This window comes from Chironomus tepperi, unplaced genomic scaffold (assembly GCF_022539635.2).
Source record: "Chironomus tepperi strain 1889 unplaced genomic scaffold, CSIRO-AGI_Ctep_v1 contig_68, whole genome shotgun sequence".
In the NCBI taxonomy this organism is placed as follows: Eukaryota; Metazoa; Arthropoda; class Insecta; order Diptera; family Chironomidae; genus Chironomus; species Chironomus tepperi.
In genome coordinates this window covers 608,575-634,545 of record NW_027226190.1, presented here as the reverse complement: position 1 = coordinate 634,545, position 25,971 = coordinate 608,575, and the positions used below count along the sequence as shown (strand labels likewise).

General features: G+C 31.8%; 2 protein-coding genes across 5 annotated transcripts in view; both read left to right on the top strand.

Annotated features, from left to right (window-relative positions):
• The first annotated feature begins 993 nt into the window (after nt 1-993).
• On the top strand, nt 994-22,124 carry LOC139100730 (spidroin-2-like). Of its 2 annotated transcripts, XM_070653436.1 has the most exons (6): nt 994-1,413; nt 16,778-16,889; nt 17,004-17,134; nt 17,373-17,486; nt 17,558-18,457; nt 18,515-22,124. In XM_070653436.1, exons 1-6 carry the CDS (start codon nt 1,392-1,394, stop codon nt 19,687-19,689), a joined length of 2,454 nt encoding a protein of 817 aa, XP_070509537.1. In that variant the 5' UTR covers nt 994-1,391; the 3' UTR covers nt 19,690-22,124. The 2 variants fall into 2 exon arrangements, with proteins under 2 accessions (XP_070509537.1, XP_070509536.1); XM_070653435.1 differs by having other exon boundaries at nt 17,558-22,124.
• Nucleotides 22,125-22,719: 595 nt separating this feature from the next.
• The window catches only part of Dscam4 (Down syndrome cell adhesion molecule 4), a 30,966-nt gene continuing 27,714 nt past the window's right edge, over nt 22,720-25,971 (top strand). For all 3 annotated transcript variants that reach the window (XM_070653602.1, XM_070653601.1, XM_070653600.1), the window contains exon 1: nt 22,720-23,307. The gene's annotated coding sequence lies outside the window, so the exon portion shown is untranslated. The remainder of the gene's footprint in view (nt 23,308-25,971) is intronic.

Sequence of the window (25,971 nt, the reverse complement as noted above, 5' to 3'; positions counted from 1 at the left end):
ATGCTTTTCTGCTTGAGTTGTTTGATACCTCTTGTTCAGCGATCAGACTGAAATAAGTTTAATGCCTTTTGAGCAATAAAATCAAGATTTATGGCCAGAGAAGACTTGATTAATGCATTTGAAAACATTTTATTTGAGACAAGCACACGAAGAAGAAGCAGCAGCTCCAAAAAAAATCTACATTTCGTGACACATGTTTAATGCTATGTTTTAGGATATTTAATATTAATTTTGACGAGTGTCACCAAAGAGGCGTCTTTAATTTTTAAAACAATATCAATATATCGTATACGACTGAAAGAGGATCTACTTCACAAATCTCATCATACATATTGATAGAAAGAGAATGATATAAAAAAGAATCTAAAAATATTGACCATACAGCAAGAAAAGAATGTTAAACTGGAATGAAATGGAAATTTTAAGCGTGCCAAATTTAAAATTCATATAAATGGTGGAAAGATGTCTTTTAAAATAATCATACACGAAATATTCACAACAGGATAGAAATTTATTTTGCCATTCGAACTTAGGCATTCAAGAAATATAATCAAATGGCTTTTAAGACTCGGGAGTGATGTCGAGTATATATATCCTGGAAGTTATTTACATAATGATTTATATTGAGAATATTTAGAACTCACGTGAATGCGGATTTTGGTGAAAGAAGCGTCGACACTAAATTCCGACATCAAAATCCGTAATATAAAGACAGAAAGATGAGATCAAATCCTGTGGGAATAATAATTTTTCACAAATACATGTGTTTGAGCTGGATCTTGAGTATATATATGGATATATATAATTAATTCCAATTTCAGCAAGTTGTTACTATTATTGATGATGATGGTGGTGATGTGTCGCGTATTTCTTGTTTATACACTTCTGTTTTTTTTTTTCGTCTACTGATCGAAATGCTACTCATCCTCTACAGTCAAAAAACGAGAAATTTTTATCAGAAAAAAGAGGCATTAGACTCATCGGAAAATAAAATTTTGCTAGTCAGCAAATAGACGTTGAATCGATAGGACGCGAAAACATTTTAAAGGTGCCTTTATACTTAATTTCCTCGTGAGGATCATAATCAAATATTTGGATGTTCATGTTCAAGTCAAGAAAATTTTATTGCTAAAATTCTCAAAAAAAGCTGTGAAATTGAAAAATATTAAAATAAATAACCGACCAAAACCGAGAAAAAAGGCATTGAAAATATTGTGTCTAAATTCTGTTTGTTTTGGATAAGCTCGAGGCAAATATAAATCAATTGAAGAGGTTTGAAAAAACATTTATTGTTGCTATAAATTCGAATTTACTCAAGCTCAAAATTTTTGATATTTGAGCATATTGAGATAAGAAAAAAAAGTCATAAAGCAGCTATTAAAATAAACACAATGAGAAGCTCGACTCCTCTAGGTAAGTAAATCAAATTACTTTTTAAATTTGTGAGCATGAAAATCTTTTTTTTTTGTGCCTTCACGAACTTCTTCCTATCTACATAAAATTTATTGCATCATAAATTTTGCTCCTTTCGATGAGAATCTTGGAAAGTGCCGATAGATCATAAGAATTTGATAAAAGGATCATTTATGTTTGCATGACTTGTGCTGAATAATCTTCTTGAGGCGAGGATATGTATGTCAATAGTGTGCTTTTGTGTAGTTTATTTTATTTTTTAAAGGATGTGCTTAACTTTTGACTTCTAAAGTGAATTCAGTAAAATAGATAGCTGAGGGGCTGTTTATTTACTACAAGGATGCGAGATGGAGAAGTTAGTGCGATTTTGTGTCTTAAAAATTATTGAAAATTTAGAACGTATCCGGAACACATACGGCGTAGTAGCGAAGATGAAAAAATATTCCGTTAGGGTAGCAAGAATCTGTTCTGAACCCGGATTTTATTAGTCTTACTGTAAGTCTGATTTTTCGGCGCGTCTTCGGAATCGGGAATGTAGGAACACACGCCCTACAATTTCCGATCGGATACTCCTGTCACTGAGATATCAGGAGGTTAATCGACTATATGACAAAGTGCCACATATAAATTAAACATTTTCCGTATCCTCCTTTCTTCTGCACTCTCCGGAAATAAGAAGGAATCCAGCTAAAACGATGAGTTGAAGCGCGAAGGGGTTTTAATTTTTGTAATAAGCTTTTGAGTCCGTAAAAAAAAAAATTGTAAGGAACTAATAACTGAACAATTCTAGACAGTGTTGAAGTCATTATAAAAACTTAGTGATTTTTGGAGATTAATTCACGAAAATCCCTAACAAATTAAAGAATTTGTTCCGTAAAACTTGAGAATAGATGCTTAATCCCCCAAACCCACCTTGAACATCTCCCTGATTCTAGACATCAGCGTATATGAATTAATTTTACAATATTTTGTTTAACCTGTATTGCACCAGACTTTAAAAAGAAATCAGTCAATTTTAAAGGAAATGTAATAGAATCTTAAAATTGAAGCAAAGTAACCTTTAAATTGTAAAAGCTCCCTGCAAACGCATAAAAGAAGTGAAAAGTAAAGAAGAATAAACCATAAATAATTCTGTGTGATCCATAGCAAGATTAAATAGCTCCATTAGTTTGCAAAAGAGATTAAAGCTTTTTTTGAGCGTTGGCGCACCCTTAGAAAATTCCATCCAAAGCTCAAATATCCACAAACTAATTTGTGTTAAAGCCATGTAAAAGATGAAAAATCTATGTTCACGAGAATGAAGATATAAAACCGAATCAAATAAGATAAAGAAGAAGTTAAGTAATTGAAATCACGAGGCGAGTGGAAAATAATTGAGGAGATTTATCAAAACATTATATGGGGATATGAGAATTGTTGCTACGTTTAACTGATTTAACGAAATTAATTGGCATCTAATAATCTTTTGGATCTTTTTCAAACTCTCGGGCTTTAGTCGCCAAATTAAAACTTTTTTTTTTGTTGTTGTGTATGTATCTCTTCTAATCTTAATATTTAGATCTTTGGAAGAATTCTTCTTGTCTCATAGATACAACAAAAGGACAACAAAAAAAAGTTTTATCCAAGTGTGTCTCATATTTCATTTTCAGTAAGTCAGGCCTCAATGATGCTTTGGGATATATAAAGATATAGAGAATAGTTAAGAGATTTATTTATATGGCAATATTTATGGGGAACTTATCGCTTAATTGGATGAGGGAAGAAGAAACAGACGACAATAACAACACAGCACAGCACAAAAAACGAGATTAATTCAAAGATCCTTGTTCCAATATTATGGATAAATGTTGAAAGAATATTGATTAAGGAATCAGCTTAATTTGACAGCTAAACACTTCCTTTTACATAACATCCATCTACCAAAAAATCTAGTTCTTCTCATCAACAGGTTCCTTAATTAGTTTTTTTTATCTCTCTCAATTTTTTCCCGATTAAAAACTATGAAAATTAATTCTATTTAACAGATTTTATGCTTGATTTTTTAATCATTTGACTACCAATGCAAAAAATATATATATAATCTGATATTTATAATATCCAAAATTCTGTATCAAGCACACACATGATTAGTATATCGAGGAGCCAGCTGAAAAGGTTAATAAACAACAACAGCCTTCAAAAAAATGTTGTTTATGATTTTTCAATAGCTTCTCATCTTTTTTTTGCTTGCTGTATTTCTTTTATGGTACATAAATCTCCTACTTTTGATATGTCAAAGAGAGACACACAACAAGGAACGAAATTGAGCCATGAATTTTATGGTCAATCTATTTCAATTCATTTTTCTTCCTGTTTTCACTTAAATATGTACGAACAAACTCTTTATCATCAGTTCTTTTTTTAATGCTACACTTGAAATGCAAACATACCACATTGTATGTATGCCAGATGTTGAGTTATCAAGCTTGTCCAAAAAATGTATGATATTCGACTTTTTGTTCAACACCGGATACAACTTTTTTTCATTTCATATATTTTTGTGGAAGATGATAGCGGGATCAGTGTTGATAATTTGGTCGGCAGTCTGGAATGTGGATATTATGCAAAAAATATTCAATTTATGGGATGATTTTAGATAAGGCAGGAGTAAGCAAGTTGAATTTTTGAGGACGGAATACATTGTAATGGACTTGATTTGTGTTAATTGATTAGGAATTCGTATTTTGGGAATTTAAAGCTGTCTTATTGATGCTTCTCGCATTTTCTAACAATATTTGTATTAAGAACTTTAAAACTGTATTAAAAGTCTGGAACATTTTATGTTAGTGCTACTTGAAGTGACAGAAATGAAAAAGGCTTCGCAGCACGAAGTCGGCTTTGATATGGTATTATTAAAAGAGCTTTGACGAAGTCTTATAAGCTCCGTACCGTAGATTTTTTAATTTGCGTAGTTTGGGTACTCAACTTCACAAGCGACAAAAAAGAGAATTTAAAGAAAATTGAAAACTTTTGAGAATAAATCAACGATCATTTTAAATTTAAATTACCTAAGAAACCACAACTTGTTGATTTTCCCCTGAAAGTTGTTAACCCTACTCATAAAAATATTCAGTCTATTTGCAATCGTCAATAAATAAACATCAATTTACAGTTTCAATTAGTTTAAGTGATAAAATCAGTGATTAATATCAGCACAGTCTTACTCATAGTGTTCAAGAATATCCAAACAATCCTTGAAACTTAAAACTAGAATTTTAAGTAAATTTCTTGTTTGCTTTTTAAAAATTCTGAATCACAAAAAGATCCCGGAAGTTAAATATTATTTCGGAATCAAAGATTCATAAAGAGTTCTGATTTTAATGTCATCATAATGTCAAATTAACAGTGATATCAGCTCTGGACCAGGATTTAAAGGAACGATATATTTTATGAAAATAAGCATTAAAAAATTTGCTCAAGCAAGCTTTTTTTTCATCTGCACAAAGCACAAATTTTTCAGAATATTATTTCTCTCTCTCATCCTCTTTTATACAATATTCAACCGTTCATCTATAACAGAGAATGCCTTTTTATCAAAACCGATAAAATTCATTTTTATGGACACATTCGATAAATTCGACAGCACACATAGACTCAGCAGGTCGTCTAAGTAAAGAAAAAGAAGAAGTGAATGGCGAGCACAAAAGAGTCAATTTCCATTTAAATTGAAATGATAAATGCTGGTGATTGAAGAAATCTTCTTTCTCATCTGTTTTATACCGTTTACTCGCGTGTGCACATAGCATGAATGAATTTTTTGCTGCCAATTTTTTTGTTGCTGTGATAACTATGAGGTCTCGTGCTGTAAAAAAACTCATTTCTAGTCGACTAGATGTATAAAAATGTCATTTATCGTTTTTGGATATATTAAATAGATATTTTGTATCCTTAATGTTGTTTATACGTGTGACTGAGCTTATTTTGTTAATTGCTAGGCGAAGAAATAACGATAGGTGTAAAATTTATGAACGGAAGCAGTGGACTGCTTGAATGACATTAAAAAAATATTCTCAATTTTGATTTTATTTTTCAATAAAATATAAGAACTCCGTAAATAATAAATTCGATCCAGGAAAATAAGGTACGCGCATGTTGAGAATTATCAAAAGAAGAAGTTTAATGATCTTGGACTCAGTTGCACATTTTTAAATTGACAAGTTTTATTAACTTCTAATTTGATATTTGATCAATTTTTATTAAATAAAACAATAATCCAATATTTGACGGCTTAATACCTTAATATATCCCCAATATTCATAAAATGCCTGACATTTAAGAATCGTGAATGACGTCTTGGGAAGAAGTCGATGTCAAATTGAGATCGACACAGTTTGATTAGAACTGATTGAAATTTGGATGAAATGTTATACTTCACAAGTGCTAGCAGAAAAAAATGTTATACTTCACAAATGTTATCAGAAAAAAAATTCTAGGCCAATATCAATTAATCTTTAGCAAAATTTAAGTCTACCAGGAACTCTGGTCTTTAAGCATTCTATCAGGACTTGTGACTTAACAATCAAAAGACAAAAAATTGTCTCATGATGCGAATATCATTAATTTTTTGATATAAAATTTTTTATTTGAAGACATAACCACGTTAATTTTATTCTTTTTACTGGATCCTCTTATTGTTATATCGATATAAATATGATATTTTCTTCTTGTCAATTTCTAAATTTATCGCAAGATTCGCTTCTTGATGGCGCCACTTAAAAAGCGTCATCTTTCTGATGATATTTCACAGATAATATCTTAACGATAAATAATCATCAGGCAGGCGATCCCAAGAAGATTTTTTTTTCTTTTTTTGTTTTAGTTTGATCTCATCAGCTATTTAAATTCAGGAATCTCGAGATATTGATGCTCTCATATTAACTATATTTGGATATAGTCGATCGATGCAACAAAAATAATTTTTATGAAGGCTAAAGTTGTTTTGATTTAGATCGCTGCAAGTTATTTTAAAAAAACTGTATTTTATGGATGTTAGATGCTTCCATTAAATCTGTTCTTAATGGTTTTTCATTGTCTTTATAAAAAGATACTTCAGGACTGAGCTATAAAAGACATGCAGAATCTGTAAAGTGATTGGCAATATGGAAATCTTTTTTGGGATTCAAAATTTATTAATTGCTACTATACATTCTAATTTGAAAGATTCTTAGACTGGATAAGCTAGAAATACAGGGAGCTGTATCTGATAAAATTAATATTTTTTGGTTAAATCTCATCAGGCAGTCTCGCATTCTTCGCTTAACATCGACAACAATTTAGTTGGTGATGAAAATTCCACGGATTTCAAAACTGTTGATAAGTAAAGGAACTGTGGTGTCTGAAAAGATAGGAATCTGGCGTATTTTAGCTTCATACAGGCAATTCTTCCAGTACGAGAGTAAGGCTTCTGTTGCCGAGTGGTTAAGCAACAGATCGGATATCTGTATCACTCTTTTGAGTATGCGGGTTCGATTCCCACCAGAAAGTGATCTTTCAATCATTAAATGGAGTGCTGTCAATTAAGTATTCGCACAATTTCATTGTTCTGAACGGGATCGAACCCCGTCGTACCATTTTTGAATATTTTCCGGTATGTTATTGCCACTAAGCTATCGGAGTTGTTTAAAATACTTGGCAGAACATCAATTTAACCTATTATTAAGCTCTTAAGGTTCATAAACAGTTTATAGATCTTTACTGTTGATACGGCTTTACTTGGAAACTCCAACATACAAACCAAACTTCAGGATGCAAAATATAAAATAAACAAAATTTTAAAATATTCTAAAATGCTACAAAGTGTCTAATATATTTCAAAGAATCCACGATCTCATTTTTTATCGTAAATACTATACAGTTTTATTGACTTCACGGGATCTTTAGGAATTTTCGAGTTGTAAAAGTAAAATATTATAAGCAGATTTATTTCTTATGATGCCGAGCGACACAAATGAAGAAGTTTCTGTTACGAAGCATTAAAGGCTCCGTCAAAGCTCTTTTATTAGTCCCGGACATCACAATGTGATGCTTTGCCGCCGTATTATTGATAATAAGTAAAGTTGCCATGTCGGTACCTTGATGGCTGGTTTTGTCTCACAAAAGTTGTTCGTTGTACTGTGCAACTCAGGAACACCAAATGGAAGCCGACTGTTTTGACATCCTAATGGATACCATTCCTTCTTTTGTGCCACTCGGGTAATAAGTTAGCAAAACATTTAAATTTGTTTATATTAAGCATATTTTACTACAATTTATGAAATCTAAATTTTAACGACTGTGCATTTGTTTGATAATTGCTTAGCATGCTGAGTTTTATAATTTGAAAGAAAAAGTCAAATTTTGATATATTTTCATGAATTTTTGAGACAGAATAGAATTACAAAGTCTAGACATTTAACGTAGGTAGGCAGATAACCATAAATCATAGAAAAGAGAGATAAGAACATCTTGTCTGACAATAGACAAAACATTAATAGTCAACTCATCATGCATTGTAAAATGCGCGAAAAACGTGTTTTGTTTATTGTGATAATTCACACTTTAGACATTCGACTTTTATGGATATTTATTAATCGATAATTTGCACACGAAAAATTCACCTGTTTTTAGTGTTTTTTCCTAAACAATATGTAGCAGCCTTTAAACAGCGTTTATATCACATCGTCACATAGCATTTATGAAATATAAAAAAAAAGCTCTCGAAGGATTTTAGTGCTTTATGAAACCCATGCGAGTGGAATAAAAACTTATTTTATTATTATTTTTTCTTGTGCTTCTCTTACGCTGTATCGATAAAATACAGAATTGAGGCTGGTTATAAAAATTAAGATGCGAAAGAAGTTCCGTCTTGGGATAATACGTGAATACGTGATGATTAAGAACGATCATCTGTTTTTATCTTAAAAGGTGTTTATACATTTTTCTTTTCTTTTTTCATTTTAGTTTTAGGTATTTAACCAAAAAACTATAATGGATATGCTTGATTCTTTTTTTGTTGTGTATCTTAATTATTTTCATTTTTCTTCTTCTTAATTAATGATATATTGTGATATAATTTTGTTGACTTCACGGAAAATTAATTTGATTTTTTTTTGTCGTTTATTTTAACCAAGCAGCACACAATAGAATTAATGTCCATCACACTAAATGTTTGATCGAAAATTATCTATAATAAAAATTGGATTCATTCAGTGTGATTGGAATAACGTAATAAAATTTTCACATTAAAGATTTTTAGTATGTGAAGGGGCATTATAGGTAGCGATGTGGCAGGTATAAGATCGCCACCTGATAAGCTTTGAATGAGGAATTTCAAAAGCTTGTGTTGGAATGTAATACCTACTAAAATACCTTTAAATGACTATTAGAGGTATATTATTGGGACTGCAGTAGTAAGAAGGTTACAGAAGATTTATATCCTGCATTTTGTCACATAGTCGAATAACCCTCGATAGCTCAGTGGGAGGAGCATCCTACCGGATATCGTAGGATGTGGGTTCGACTCCTACTCGAGATCTGTTATTTGCAATCATGCTTTTTCTGTTAGATCAACAGTTTTCTTATCCTTTGGTATACCATTGACTGTATAGTTAGTGCTTAGCATCATTTATGATGTGTTTTAGGGTTTTAAGAGTGTAGTGACATAAATAAAGTACTAACATATAACCTGAGGGATATATTTCTGATTTAGACTGTTAAATTTATCCGTGATGGAGCTTTGACAGAATCGTGGCCTTTTATATAGTTCAAGATGATATCCTTAAATGCTTAGAAAATTACAGAAACATTCATGATGGATCGTCTTTTGTTTAGAGATACAACCTAAAAGCTCAAGTCTCAGATTACACAATGTTCCATTTGGTAGCTACTTGGAAGCCACACGTAGTCCACAGTCTATTAGAACACCATATACATTCCATATATAGTTTCTCACCTGTTTCGCTCGGTAAGATACTCAATTTCATTATGGACAGATGTGATTGACGTGTGACATTATATGGCTCATTATCACTGTGAAACACAAGATAACCAAACCCTAAACGTTGTTTCGCGCGACTAAAGATTAAGATATTTTATAAATTGAATTTAGTTACTTCCTTTAATTCGATACTGACCATCAATTCTCGAATGGATTTTCTGGTCTCATTTATCATTCTTTTGTATTCGATTCATACTAAAAGGGTTAATTTATCATTCATCGATTTGATATTCAATCGCATTGTTAAGCATGTCGTAGCAGATTTTGTTGCTGTGAAGGTAGATTTTGACATTAGTGGATGCCACATGGTGGACTTTTTTAAATTGATAAATCCATTCGTTTACTTAATTCTATTGAATTTTGAGTTCAACTATAAATCCATCAATATTCTCAAAATTAACGAATGGCACTGAAATTAAGCAAAGATATTTCGGTCAACCCTAACATTTCAGAAATCACTTATTCATGTTTATAAATGCAAATCCTTTAATCTGTCCGGGTTCTTATATGCCAATTTGAATTTCCATGCAAAAAGTCGATCGATATCATAAAATTGCTCTTAACTAAAATTTTGTAAAAGCATCATATAAATTCTCATCTGTATAAACATTCAAGCTTTTCGTGTTTTTATTCATTAACTTTTTCTTTAAAGCAGAAAAAAACTTAAAAAAGTTAAGAAAATTTTCTCTTCATTTTATCCTCGACGGCTACATGCTATGAATTCTTGATGCGTAACATAAACATATCATAAACTCCAACTCAAGCAGCACAAAAAAGTTGTATAAATATTCGTAGACCATGCCTTTGGGACATTTATGTTCTATTAGGGTACAAAAAAGAGAATTGACATAAAAATCTTGAAATTTTCTATCCGGTTGGGCTGGGCTTATGCGAATATATATAAAGCGAGGAAAAAGAAAAATAAAAACAAATATTTTTTGTCATTTGTAGTACATGATACCATAAACTTGGGAGTTTAAATGATGATAAACCCGAGCAGACACAAATAAAGCAGAAGGCTCCGCTTTGGAGCTTTTCTAAGCGTGTTACATTGAAATTACCAGTCACATCGCTTTCAGGGCAACTTTGTGTCTTAGGGTACATATGACGACGTGGGGTGCCCTAGCGAGCATGATGTGTTACTCGGTATAATGATCCACTAAAGCTCTTTTATCAACATCAAATGGAAGCCGCCTAATGTTTTTGGAATTCGGCAACCACAAGGATGTTTCTCGAAGGCGGCTTCCATTAACTTTGTTGCTCGGGATACGATTTTATAAAGAAATAAAATAAACATTTATCACTTTCGGTGAGATAGAATGTCATTATATTACGTTGACTTTGGCATCAGACTTTAAGCGTGCTATATTATCTTAAATGTCCGGCACTCGCTAAAGAATAAGATAAAAAAAATTTATATATATGATGAAGAAAACCGAAAGTCTGATTGTGTATGGAAGAGAGAATAAAATCAGAAATAGAAGAAAAAAAACTAGTTCTAAAGAGCGACACACAATCATCACATTGTCGTCTTTAATATGGATAAAATTATGTAAATTGTATCCGCTTCTTCGCATTTGATAAATAATTATAATTCGCCTTCTTTTTTGTTCATTCTCTAAGCTGCCTTTTGCATTCGTCTCTCCCAAAATTGTTCAGCAACGATTAATGCTCATTTATTAAATATAGCAGCTAAATAAACTCTTAAAAAATATTTTTTAAGAATAAAAAAAGAGCATCTTATATAACTTTGGGTATTGTTGAAGAAAGGAAGCTCAATTAAACACTTAGCCCAGTCGGTTAGTCGACTGTCGTTCTATATTCGTTAACCAAAAATCACAGTGGCATCACATAGTCTTAAATCTTGTAATCACTCCTAAATTCGATAATTAATGATTCTTCATTCATATTTCATATGTAAACATACCTGAAGTTGGCTACAAATTGGAAATTATATTCATCAAATTTGAATTTCAAAGAACCGTTACAAATATTATTTTCGATATGAAAATTTTCAAATTTTTCTAAACCGTTAAATTGACCCAGCAATTTCTGTTCGCTGGGACAAAGATGCGCTGAAGTCACACGACCTTCTTCTTCTTCTTCCTGTATTCTCGATTTTTTATTTGAGATAAAAAAATATTAAAAATTCTAAGTTGATTGAATTGTACAATCAACGTTCAACAAATGACTAAATGACACAAAGTAGACACTGCCTAATAAGCATACGTCTGGGTGTCTTTGTCATTTTTCATACCTCTCTTGAAAATTGAATCTTACGATTTGTAATCTTTAACAAACATAATTCATACATCATTGGATGCTATTAATAATGTCTATAATCTGTTAATTTTTTATTATAAGTTTCCCACATAAATCGATGGCAAATTCCATCTCAATAATACTTTTTCATGGTCAACTGTTGCATTTGTTATGTAATGATAAAGATATAATAATTTATTCCATAACAACCATGACCCAGAGCAATCTTTTCTCTCTTCCTCTCTCTCACTCTTTCTTACTCACTCACTCATCATCAACATAATTTAGCCCACCAGACTTGCTGGTTTTCTTTTCATATTTGTCATTTTGGTGGTTGCATGAAAGAAGAAAACAAAATTTTTATAAGATATGCTAAGGCGAAAACCCTTTCAATGACAAAAAACCGATTAACATTCCAAAATGAATGAGATTTTTTTTATTCCGGTCGACGGAAGAAAATAGAAGAAGAAGTTGTTGCTTCAAGTAAAAGTTGTAAAAAAACTGGTTCATCTTTAAAGTTTTGATCTAAGACAAGTTGGGATTTGAAGGTTAAGACGCAATTTCTTTGTGATTTGATGAATCCAGGATCTGAAAAGGTCAAAGCTATCATTTGTCATCCCTTTGGGGTTTTTTTTAACCATAAACAAAAACATGGAATATTAATTTGTTATGCCTAATTAATGATTTGACAAATTTACCTTCATTTCTCTGGCGTCTCCAATATTCTAATTTATTTTAATTATTATCATATATTCTAATCTGTATTTTCCAATTCCCAAACTTATTCGTAATCAAATGAGTAAAGACTAGGAAAAATCCAATAACTGAGTCAGTCTATGACTAAACTTTGTTCTTGACTCATTCTTTCCTTTCACTGAATGCATTTATAGAATAAAAACAGGATTGCGACTCAGTGTCAAACAAATTTATTGATTTGGACACCTAAACGGCTAATTTAAATTGAGCTGATGAAATACAACACAATTGGTAAAATCAGTAGCTGCAAAAAATGAGAATCTTTGTCATTTCGATTTAAGTCTTCCGCCTTGTGTCTCTTTCCAGTCAGACAAAGTAAAATTTATAGTATTTTTTTGTTCCATAACCAAAACCCGCAACAAATCTATTTATTACTCACATGCTCATTCACATACATCGACAGCTAGCAAAAACTAGACAGCATCACATTGAAATCCACGCTTAAATACTATTTGCTCATTTATTGATGACTTTGTTAATTAATTTGTTATCGATAGTATTGTCGTAAAAATGCTAAATTTATGTGGCGCTTCTTTTTAGTTTTTATAAAGACAGGACATAAATGATTTGCTGATTTTTTTCTCTCTTTTGCAAGTCTTTTGTTAAGTTGTTGTTGTTGTTTTTATGTTGATAAAAAAAAGTTCGTTTGTCTTCCTTCTATCAGTGTTGATATCTGACTATTTGCATGGATAAGACTAATTTCAAGCCCACCTGCGAAAATTATACTGCTTGATGAAAGACAACTTGCCTAACTCACACAAATTACAATTTTCTAAGTTGAATCGGAATTTCTTTGTTTTCACTGGATCTCCTGGATGTTCACCTAACCTGTTTTGAATTTTTCTTCCTTTATTGAATTCACTGCTTTAATTTGCTGTCTAATTCGATTATTTCATTTCCTTTTATCCTTTTGATGGTAAAATTTTCTTAAAACTGTGATTAAATTGATGATTTAAATCATAAATATTCGAATACGTGCTGAAAAATTATTTTGTTCAATAAAACACGTCAAATAAAAGTTTTGAACAGTGACTTGTGCTGCAATTGATTTTTCTGTAAATTAAACAATACTTATCAATAACAGAGCCATTAAATTAATTAAACTTACAATAATTTTGTTGAAAGATTGCACAAAATTCCAATATTTATAAAATGAAAGCTCGAGGGGAAAAAAACTCAGGGATAAAACCGAAAACAAAATAATTCAAATTATGAAAAGCCGTTAATTTGTCAAATATTAATGTCTCAGATATTCCAAGCAGCGAGAGTCTAAACTAACAACACTGCTTCTACCTGTGAGCTTCAAACTTCGAACCGAGAATAATTTCCATAAAGATTAATATTCACTAAGCTTTAAATATAAATAAATATAAAGATTTTTAATAGGTGTAAAATATTTTATTGATCTAACATCTATTAAGTAGGTATTATAGCCGTTGTCTTGCAATTTTCACGTCAGAGAAATATGTTAGCAATGTAACAATAATCCCACGAGACGAAGAATTTATAAGAAATTTTAATGGCTTTTCATTCCACAAAAAATAAAAAATTGATACCTAATTTCCATATCATTAAAGCCCATGAATTCTTTTGTAGACAAAAAGGTTTTTGACTCAGGCAGTGAGAGAGAGATTCTCAAACAATAAAATTCGGATTTTTCTAATTAATATGCAAAGGAATGATGAAAACGGATCTAAAGAACCCTAGCATGTGTGTGTGTAATTTGAGCGCATTTTTATTAATATTTGACGTATATTAAGATATATAACTTACTTAAATAAAATCCATGGCAATAAAACTTAACGTCTGCATTGATGAAGCATCAATTTTTGAGTTTTCTAGATCGCGTTGTGGATTTGAAAGACTTTGCATTCTGAATAAATTAAATTTAATGACTTGATAGGTACCCATATCAATATTGGCTGCAATATATATTGGGTAATTTGAGATATACATCTCGAATGAAAATAAACATTTTGAGAGGTAATGTTGATATATGAGGAAGTGAAGAAAGATATATATTTTGAAGTAGATCCTTAAAAAGTTTTAAAGCATGATTTTTAAAAAAATAAAGTTTAGAGAGCTTTTAAGAAGTTTTGAACATCAATTAAGCTTTATGTCGGATCTAAATGTTTGTTGCTTTAATGCAAACAAGCCCGAACAGCACACTGCATTAGCTATGTCACCGCTAAGTACCCTTATTACCGACAAAACGTGAAGTTTCTAAGGCAAGGCCCTGACGGTACCTTGAAGCCTGATTTTGACCCATTTTTACGACCAATAAGACGGTTAATTGCTATGTGCTGCTCGGGACAGCTTCTATACCCAGGAAAATCTCTAATTGAATTTATTTTTCATGAAAATTCTTTTAAATTTCCAAGTTAATCAAATTAAGAAATTTAAATTACTTCAGTGTGCTATTTATGGATTCTTTGAAGAATCTTTTAGATCCTGTTGCGTAGGTAATTGAGTTTTACAGAAATTCTTAAAAGGTAAAAAAACAGACTTTTCTCGGTATGGAAAAGTGTTTAAAATGTCTTAACCGCATTTACTCATCTAATCCTCCTAAAGAATTTTTGTAGTATTTTTAAATAGACCTAAACAATGCATACAATCGAGCATGACAATGAACCCGAGCAACACAATGCGTCAAACCGCATTTTTCGTAATGAGAATGGATCTAAATCTTCCATCACGATGCCTTATTTCACTAGCAAACACGTTGTGCTGTTAGGTGTAGAGGCTAATGTCCGCTACTTCGCCGTGTTGACGACAAGTTGTAATGTGATACACTAGCGTTATGGATGATTTTGGAACATTTTTCCGAAGAAAAATATGATATGTGGCATCATGTCGTTTGAAGATTCTGAATAAAGATTGAGAAAAATTGGGTTCTGGTTGGAATCAGTTGCTACTTTTGATGATATGATGATGATTAGTTCCTTTTCTACTGTGTATATTATGACGTAAATAAAGTAGCCGTTTAGATTTTTGTTCCGGGTTATAACTTAAAACAGCTTTATAGCTTCATTCTTTCCAATAGTAAGTCAACTAAGCTCCTCTCAAGCTCCTCTGCTAACACTATGTTTGCCTACACATTCCATAACGTTCTCTGTATCGCAACTTTGTCAATTTCTTGAGTCCTAAAAGAGTGGCTGATCTTTGGCTGATCTTGGGCTGATCCGACCAAATTTCCTTTAACGATCTTGATAACGACAACTTGTTAGAGTTACAGTGTGAATTCTAATCATTCGTCCAAATTAGCCTTACTTTCATACTAACAAATTCAACAACATATGCCTAGATTTCCAAGTCATTACTATGCTGAGTGTTGTCCAAACATTTTTGTGTCACGGCACACGTTGATGATAAGTTAGCAAAACTGCACAACACATGTGGTTCATTACAATTCCAAAAACCTTCGGCGTCACACTAGAATGTTGCGGCATTCAGTTCGGACAACACTGCTATACTCCAATCATTCATTCATCTCACCTTTGTATAAAGTAAAGAAATTTGTCATTAAAATTCCACTCAAAAATTCATAGAATTTGACACCACTTAGTCTAGATGTTATCAAAATTCATTAGTAGTATCCTCAAGTGTGACAAGATGCATACGATAGCACCATATTTGGAGTGAGATGAAAAAAAATGTGTCAAAACTAATTAAAAACGTATCAGACGCGATCCATTAAAGAATCTACACAAAAGTTAGATATTCTATCGAACACATTAAAGCATTGATAGCGGAACAGCTCAAAGACGACGGCGTCAAGAGAGATGAAAATAACAAAAAAATTAAGGAATTTGATTCTTATGTTATTTCCAATATTTTGCCAATAAATTAATAATTGATAGAAACGTGAGAACAAGTCAATGCTATTTATTTTTATGATGATGTAGCATGACGAGAAGGAAGATGGAAACTAAGGAAGGAGAGAGAATAAAGCAATTTCAGAAACTGCCCATTAAATTCATCACTTCTAAATTGCTGATTTATATAAAGCTGATTTTTCCATATTTTCTTTTTAATGTTTCAATAAATGTTCTTGGATACTCAATAAATGTCGTAACTTAGACGCCAATACGCGATATATATAAAAGCGTGCGCGCATCCGTGAAGAGAGGCTTCTTGATTATTTTATTGATATTTGTATATATATATATATAGGCCGCCCAAGAAGTGGATTAATCGCTTGAAAACGTCAAGCGAGAATATCAAGGCACAAAGCTCCGGTCATATATTATGTAGATTCATCTTTTCGGCAGCAAGCTTAAAAAAAACTTAACGAAGTAAGAAAACTAATATAATTCTTTGATTATCTTCCAGGTTTGGGATTGTTATTGCTGATTTTCTTCATCAGTGTGTCTGAGACAGCAAAATCTAGTGCCAAAAATGGTCAAAGTCTTAAAAATTGGCTACGTTCCATGAGGCCAAAGAGGTGAGATAATCATATGCTTAATTGCACTATCATCCGGTTATGGACTCATGAATATCTCACCATTATTTTATTATTAATGCTCTACTTCTTCTTCCTCCTTTTATGGCTTTATAGAAATGAAAATTCTTTGGCATCTGATCGTATTTGGACATTGGCAGACGCTCTTCCGGGTGAGCCAGGTCGTGACTATCCAATTTTTGCAACAGCTCCTGAAACGGGATTTTCATGTGATGATAAACATTATGGTAAGATTTATATCTTTCTATTTCATGACAATATGATATTAACAATATAGTCATGTGTATGTTTATTTAGTCTTTTATATTTTTTTGTGTGTTTCGCATCATCTTCTCTTTTGTTATATGATAAGTGGATTAAAATATTTATTTTTTTTTGTTCGTCGTGTATAGTCTCGAAATGATTAATTTGTCTACGCCGTTTGATATTAACACTAAATATATTATTATTATATATTCAATATAGGATATTATGCTGACATCGAAGCACGCTGTCAAGTTTTTCATATCTGCGCAAATACCGCTGGATCTTCTAAAGGATTTGAATTCTTATGTCCAAATGGAACCCTCTTCAATCAAAGTAATAATCCTTAAATTCTAAATAAATTTATTTGTAACTTATTGAATACTTTTTCGTCCCATAAAATATAGGATTTTTCGTATGCGATTGGTATATGAATGTTGATTGCGAAGGTAGCGATAAATACTATAATCTCAATGATCTGATTGGGGATTCAATGAACGGTTTTACGCATAATGATGTCATGAGTACAGCAAAGGACATGATGATGTTTACACAACAACCATCACAAAATGGATTAGGTGGTGGTGGTGGATCTGGTTCTGGTCGTCCAGGAACAGGTGATAAAATTAATGGCGGAGATTCAAATAATCGTAGAAATGGTGGAGGTCCAAGTCGTCCATCAGGTGGAAATGCAGGAGGTCCTTCAAATGGAAACCGTCCATCAACAGGCGGATCTGGTTCTAATAATGGAAATGTCCCACTTCGTGGAAGTGCTAACTTAGCTCAACCTACAGCTGGAGGTCAACCAGGATATACTGGTGCTGGCAATCAACCAAATGGTCCACAAGGTACAAACGGTAAAACTCCATACGGAAGTGGTGGTCCACAAGGCGGTTTAGGAGGACAAGGAGGTAAAGGAGGAAGTGGCGGTCCACAAGGAGGTTTACAAGGAGGTCCACAAAGAGGTCAACAAGGTGGTCCACAAGGAGGTTCACAAGGAGGTCCACAAAGAGGTCAACAAGGTGGTCCACAAGGCGGTTCACAAGGAGGTCCACAAAGAGGACAACAAGGTGGTCCACAAGGAGGCTCACAAGGAGGTCCACAAAGAGGTCAACAAGGAGGTCCACAAGGCGGATTACAAAATGGTGCAGATGGTGGTCCACCACGAGGTGCAAATGGTCCAACAGTTTATGTCAATAGCTTAGGACAACTATCAACAGATGAAAACTCAGGCTTTGATCCAAAGAACTCATTCATTCTACGTCCGGATAAAGATTCAAATTTCGACCAAGATCCAACAATCCCAAGTAATTCATTTGATATATTGAAAGGAATTGAAAATAGTTATAGTTTTGGATTTCCAGATGATATCAACCCACCATTGAGAGGTTCAGCCGATTTATCAGAACCTGTCGATTTATCAATCTATGGACCAAATTCAGGACTTCCAGTAAATGGCAATCGTAAGCAAATTTATACTTATCCACATGATCAAAATGGAATTCCACCAGAACAACAAGGTCAATTGAATACAAAATTAGCAGCACAAGGTCCAAAATATCCAGCAACACAAGTTTATGGACCAGCATTAACTCAACCTGGTCAATTCAGTCCATCATCTGGTCCATCATCATCATCACAAGGCTATCCACAACAAGGTGCCGGAGTTCCATCATCACAAGGAATTCCACAAACAAATGGTCAACGTGGTCCATCAACATACCCAGGAGCACAAGGTAGCCCAGTAGCTCAAAATCCTAACTATCCTTCAGCACAAAGAGGTCCATCTTCAACAGGCGGTCAAGGCTATCCAAGCACACAAGGAAATGGTGGTCCACAAAGAACACAATATCCAAGTCAACAAAGAGGTCCTTCATCACAAAATGGTGGTCCAAAAGGACAAGCCAACGGTCAACGTGGTCCAGCTCCATCATCACAATCACAACAACAGAATCCACTTACTCAAAGAACTTCAGTTCCATCAAGTCAATCACAATCACAAAAACCACAAAAGCCTTTGCCATCATCATATCAACCCACACAGCCTCGTGTAGATACACCACATAGACTATATCAACAGCCAAATGGCCAGGTGCCATCATCAAATGGACTACAGTCATTTTTACCAGTTTCAAATGGACAACAGTCATTTACACCACTTTCAAATGGACAACAGGCTCAACGAAGACTTGATACAGTTCCTGAAAATAGACACTTTTATCAAGCTCCACATCAAGGCGGTAAAAGCCATGGCTCATCACAATCAAATGAAGATTATTTGAGAATTGTATTAAAAGACAAGAACAATGTCCATGATGATAATATGCAACTTATAGAATTAATTCAGCGATTCTTTGTGCCACAACATACAAAAACGAGAGTAGTAAGTGCCGAAGTGCATCCATCACAAGCACAAGAAAGTTATTCATTTACATATGATGGAAATGGTGCAGCAACAAATACAAGAACTAATTATCAACCATTAAGTCATACGGGATATCATCAGCATTCAAACAACTGTGGACATCAAGGCTATTAAAGACATTGTTTATAAGAGAGCAAAAATCAACACGATAAACACGCTTCCAATGCATAGCTTATTATGTTAAATGATTGTCAAATTACAAGCTCATAATTCTTCAATATTTCTTATTTCATCTCGCATCTCTTTAAAGACTATCCACTTGGAAAAAAATTTATTTATCATTTTATTTTTTTGCTATTTTACTATATGGGGGTTTCGATGGACCACGACGGAACAGTAGAAACAGGGGCGTAGCTAGAAAATTTTAAAAAGACCGTTAATTTTTGAATTTAAAAGCAAAAAAAAATTAAAAATTAAAAATACGTTACAAAATAAATTTGTTTTTCAATTTTTTCGGAGGGGGGTTCCGTGCCCTGCTACGTCCCTGAGTAGATACACCACACGAAAAAGAAATAAACACGAGTTTATTAAGTTTAAAGCGATAGTAAATTAACATTCGATTAAGATTTAAATTTAAATTTATAAAAAATAAAAGAATTATGACAAATGTGTGCAAAGTTAATAATTTATTAATGCTTTTATCAGCTGAGAAGTGAATATTGAACTCGTTTTCGAATAATTTATGTATGAGCAACAATGATATGAGTTTAGTAATCTATTTAGTTTTATAAGATGAACGAGAATTTTTAAAAAAAATAATCATAATATTATTGAATACGAAAAGCACACACGGATTGAAATAAACGGAAGTCGAATATATGTAGATATATACAGTTATAGCTGAATATACCACAACTCATAAAGTCAACACTGCCAGAGTTCAAATAACTTCTTTTTTTTCTCTACTTCAGATGTTAAGATTAATATTAATATTATTTATTGGACGTGGCGGCATTTTGAAACACAGTCGATCTGATGTATATATCTATGGATATTCGATGAACGTTTTGCGAAAAAAAAATCCATTATACGGAGAGTAAAGATGTTAATTTATTGTGAATTAATTAAATTAAATATTTTATATATTTGAATTTGCATCATAAAATATAATAATATTCTCTGTCTTATACCAATTTTCGTTGTTTCCATAACTCCTTGTCAGAAGATGGTATTATATTAGAAACATGGTGATCTATATCCGCATATGAGTGGCTAGAACGCATTCTTAGGAAATATTTTTAAAGGTTCATTCGCTTCTAATGTCAATTCTTTAGTCTTTATTCTTTTGGAACTTCACTTAACCTAACAGGCAAAGAACATGGTAGCATAGCGCAGAAATATCACTAATATCACTAAGTTAATGCTACATATGATTCGACATAGGATAATTAAAAATTTCCTATGCCATCGAACCCATGATCGCTGGTTCGGTGTTGCAATAATTATATACAGAATACTAAACAATTCCGCCACCGAGTCACTTCGACTCAATTTGGTCGTTTCACTCATTTCAATTATATATTTCAACTACATATAAGTTCAAGTCGAGTTCTAGCTCAGGACTAAAATTTTAAATCAAAAGGTCTTGTCTAGCATTATAAGCTAGGCAGCATCAGATTCCATCAAATCAAAGCAGTTTGGCCGGGTGGAACACGAAGTTGATAAGTCAAATAATGTGGCAAAAACAAAATTTTACCAATTTGAAATCTGTTCCATCCCAAATTCGAATTTACCCTTACTTGATACTGCAAATTCCTGATGTCTAAGGGTTCTAGCGACCGAGATCAAGTAAAATAAGATTTCGATGAATTCTAATGCTGTCTCGTTCTCAATTTTTGTTTCTAAAATTCGTCGGAAACGAGGCTCCGGGAAATCCTACCGATGTCTCGAATTCCACAGATTATCGTTATCCATTCCGTTTCGAGAATCCAAATGGTTCTTCTAATTTATCCAGTATTATATATACTTAAATTGGAATTTTTAAACTGTATTATCGAATTGCTGGAAGTCAAGTCTGGGCATGGTGATTTTGAAACATAGACGTAGTAAGTCATCATTCGCGAGCAGCATATCATGTTCGATATGACACCGCCAATATCATCGTATTAACGATAAGATGCCTTGATAGTACTGTGACATCTTATTTCGTTCCAATTTTATGCTACATCTGATAAATTCACATCAGATACGAAGAAATCTACAAGCCCTATTTCCAAAAAAATCATATTGATATTCAAAACCAAATCCACTCTTGTCAATTTATTCGAAAAAGTCAAAGTGATGACAGCAACAGATTTACCACTCTAAAATGCGGAATAAAAAACCAATAGTATAGTATGCTACACATAATACTCTTTGACATAGCGTTAAATCTTCAATATAAATCCTTCTATCAAACTTTTTTTTATTTCTGTGTCATAATGTATACCTAATTGAAAAACTTTTTTTGTGCATAATTATTATTATTATTATTATATTATTATTATTTTTAGACTACATTTAATCATGACTACATGGTCTGATATTCCTGTAAAAATCATTTCATATTTAAACAAAAAATTGAATAAAATTAAAAAATATTCCACAAATTTTTCTCTCTTTTTTTTCATGCTCCAGTGTGGAAAACTCAACACGTAAATATGTGAGCAGCAGTCACCAATGAAGCAGATATACAAAAAAAAAATGAGAAAATATCGTGTCACACTCGAAATACTAGAAAATAGTAGTAAAAATTTCACACACAAATTCAAAATTTTCATTCAGAAAGCTAGACAGAGATGTAGCGAGGATGCCTGCATATGCCTTATTCACAATTTAACTGTCTCTATATGCAAATAGCTTCCAATTTCACATGATATAAAATATTGATTTCGGGTAAATTCAAAATACATAAGTACAATATAATGAATTATAAAGTCTAAAGTATTAAACTTTAAGCTTAAAAATTATATTTATTTATTCTCTGAGAGAATGAAGCGCATGCTCTAAAGATGCTTGAATCGATAATCATTGTGTAACCTCGTACTCGACAATTTTTTTTTTTATTCCCTCATTCTATTCTGCACTTTTTCTTTCTTTCCATTTTTGCTCTCCTCTCATTTCGAAAAGATTTCTCGAGCCGGTGAGTCAAAAGTTAGGCAAAAGTCGAACACGAAGGATGTGAAATCTTAATCTTGCCAAGAAACAAAAAAAAAAAAAGAAAAGAAAAAAAAGCTTGTGTATGTCTGGCAAAGTTACAAGTAAAAAGAATCAACCAGTTTAAAAAAAGGAAGTGAATTGTTTTAGTGACACTTGAATATGATTTCATCCTTCTCGTTGTTTATCGAGTGCCGTAAAATCGCCTGATTGAAATCAATATTTTTTCACACTAACTATAAATGATATATGGTGATGTACAAGACATAGATGATGTTCACAAAAAAAAAATGTTAATTACTTGTGTATGAAAAAGCAGTTCCATTTTGTAATGAAGATATAAGTAAATGAGAATATAAAAAAAAAGTGAAGTGGAATAAATGCACACAGGGAGATATCTAGGATGAATGAATGAGCTGTGTCATAATACTGCATATTTCTCCTTGCCTGCAATTACGTCAAGTACTCTTTTGTGGAATTTCTCTTGAATAACGCGTCAGAACAGAATATTAAAAATCAGCCATACGCTCTACAAACTATATATATACATACATAGAGATATAAAGAAACAGGAGATTTATTCATTTCTGATTAAAGGTATTGATTTTCTGTTTATTTCTATGCACAAAATATAAATTTTTTTTTATTCGTTCCTCTCTTTATCATTTTCGTCTTAATATATGAATGCTGGATGTTTGATGAATGGAATTGACTTTCACAGACTGACAAGACAAGACAGAAGCTTTTGAGAATTGAAAAAAAAATATTTAAATTTTCTTAATAAAATAAATTTGCCATTCACTTTCAATAAAAACAAACACCAATCATGATTATATATGATATATAGCATGCAGCGAGAGATAACTTGTTAATAATCATCAAGAAAAAATTTAGCGATGTTTTTGAGCTGTCTCATCATATTAATGTTGTAACAAATTTTTATGATGGGATGAAAATGGATTTAGATAAAGTTTCTTTCGCTTTTTTTGATGATGTACAAGGTTCTTCACTTGTAATGAGTGAGGATTGAGACGTGAAATGTTGTTCATAAAATTAATCCGTTAGAAACAACAAGTAAAGTAATTTTCAAGATGAGAATGTTGATCACGAAACTATAGGAGGACTAAAAGCATAAACAACTCTATATATACCTTAATTATTTTTCTTGTTTTGTATGACTTGGGTGAATATATCCCAAACAGGCAAAGAGCATGCTTTGATGGTATAGAAATTCCACTGTGGTACCCAACAACGGTATCTTTGCCTGTTAGGGTATGATTCTAGATGAATAGGTTTCGCTCGGATATATTGATGTTGATTTCTTGGAAAGCGATATAGATTTGAGTTAGGGGCCATTTCAAAATACATCCCTTACAGACAATGGACATACTCATCTATATAAACGTACTCATGGGTATGCTCAATCAATAAAATTGACCATACTCATTTTTTGTGAACATACTCATGAGAATGATCCTTGTCTTTACGGGTATAGATGTTCTCATTCTGATGATCCGACAGGACGAGTAGTAAATACGGAATTTAGGAATTTTGAACCGAATTCTGTAAATTTCAATGCAAATTAATCTGGACGATTTTTTAAAAAAGGAATACAAGTCTATTAGCACTTCTTAAGGATACTCCCTGGGATACTCGTTTGTAAACGCATCAATAATTGGCAGTTATTCCCAGTATTGAGATTAACGTATCAAGAATTAGCTGTCATGGTTATTTTTCTGTACTCAAAGCTATTTTTAATGTTGATCCATCTTCCCTTATCGGGAATGGATCATTAAATAATTCATGGAATCTACAGATCCAGAGCTTGAAATTGACTTGAATCCATATAAAATTCAAGTCAACTTCGAGCTCTGTAACAGAACTTGTGAATTTATGGAATCCATGAATTCTGACAAATGATCTGGATTCTTCCTGAAACTTAAAATTACTAAATTTAAAACTTACTCCTTACCGCTTGGATAGTTCCACTAACTTTTTACTACATCTACTGTTTTAAATTGCTTGATAAATTCTTATGTGTACACCATATATGAATTCCTTTACAGTCTCTCTCATACAGCATATAAAAGAAAATCTCATGCGAAAAATTCACATTACATCCAAAAAATAGAATACAGCATCTGTTTCGGAATAAAAAATTCTTTTTCCTTTTCCATTGAATGCTTTAATAATTAAATATCTGTCATAGCAATTAAGATGATTAAAAAAATAAAATGCGTTTGATCTCGTATTAATTAATAGTAGGGTAAAGAATATAATTTTTGTGGTAATTTCAATCTTCAAGATTTTAAAAGTTCATAACTTTTCACGTGTTAATTCTTTTAGGACAATTTCTTCGGCAAAATATTCAGGAAACAAGGAAATTTACTATAAGCTAATCAAAATTTATCCTAAAATAACAGTTTTCGTGAAAAACTGATTTTATTAGTGAATTTAATTTTTGTGGTATGAAATATAATTTTTGTGGTAAAAAAATATAATTTTTGTGGTAATAATAAATTGAGAATTTGTAGCTTAATTCTTCAAGAAGATTGGCTAAATTTATTATCAGGCTTATATTCAACTAATTTAAGTTCAATTTAAGTCTGCAAAGCATGTGGAAAATGATAAATTAATTAAAAAAAAGTGAAAAAAAAATTAACTAATTTTTAAATTTTAAATGAGATAGGGGAGCATCAACCTTAGGGAAAAATCAACCAAAAAATTTCTTAGAAAAAATACCACAAAAATTAGATTTTTTTACCACAAAAATTATATTCAATGTTTACATATTTTAAATGTGTTTTTTTAGTTAAACTAATTAACTTTAACTGTTTAATACTAATTATTGTGAAAATATATGGTTTGTTTTATCATATCAGTCCACTTCCTAAATGAATCAGTGATAATTCCTTAAGAAAATATTTAATTGAAAATTGTAGTAAAAACTTGAATTTTTAAGGTAAATTTTTGGATCGATAAAACTTAGTTATAGTAAGGTAAAAGCTCCATAAAACTAAACATATATCATTTTAATAGCATTCTTTCATAATTTTTTTACCTTTCTGGAAGTGAAAAGCAGTGTAAAATAGAATTTCCAAAAAAATGTCAATACCACAAAAATTATATTACCACAAAAATTATATTCTTTACCCTAATGTATTTTAAAAATTCATTTAGGGCCGTTGATTTTATGGAATTTGATTTGGATTTCGAGTTCATTTTGTGACATCTTTGCATAAATTCGATTGCTTGAAGCAT

Bases quoted from the DNA above. Each gene is read 5' to 3' on its own strand.
- LOC139100730 (XM_070653435.1), top strand. From the start codon at position 1,392: ATGAGAAGCTCGACTCCTCTAG. The intron at 1,414-16,777 runs GTAAGTAAATCA...ATTATCTTCCAG, and splicing joins GAGAAGCTCGACTCCTCTAG to GTTTGGGATTGTTATTGCTG. The intron at 16,890-17,003 runs GTGAGATAATCA...ATGGCTTTATAG, and splicing joins CGTTCCATGAGGCCAAAGAG to AAATGAAAATTCTTTGGCAT.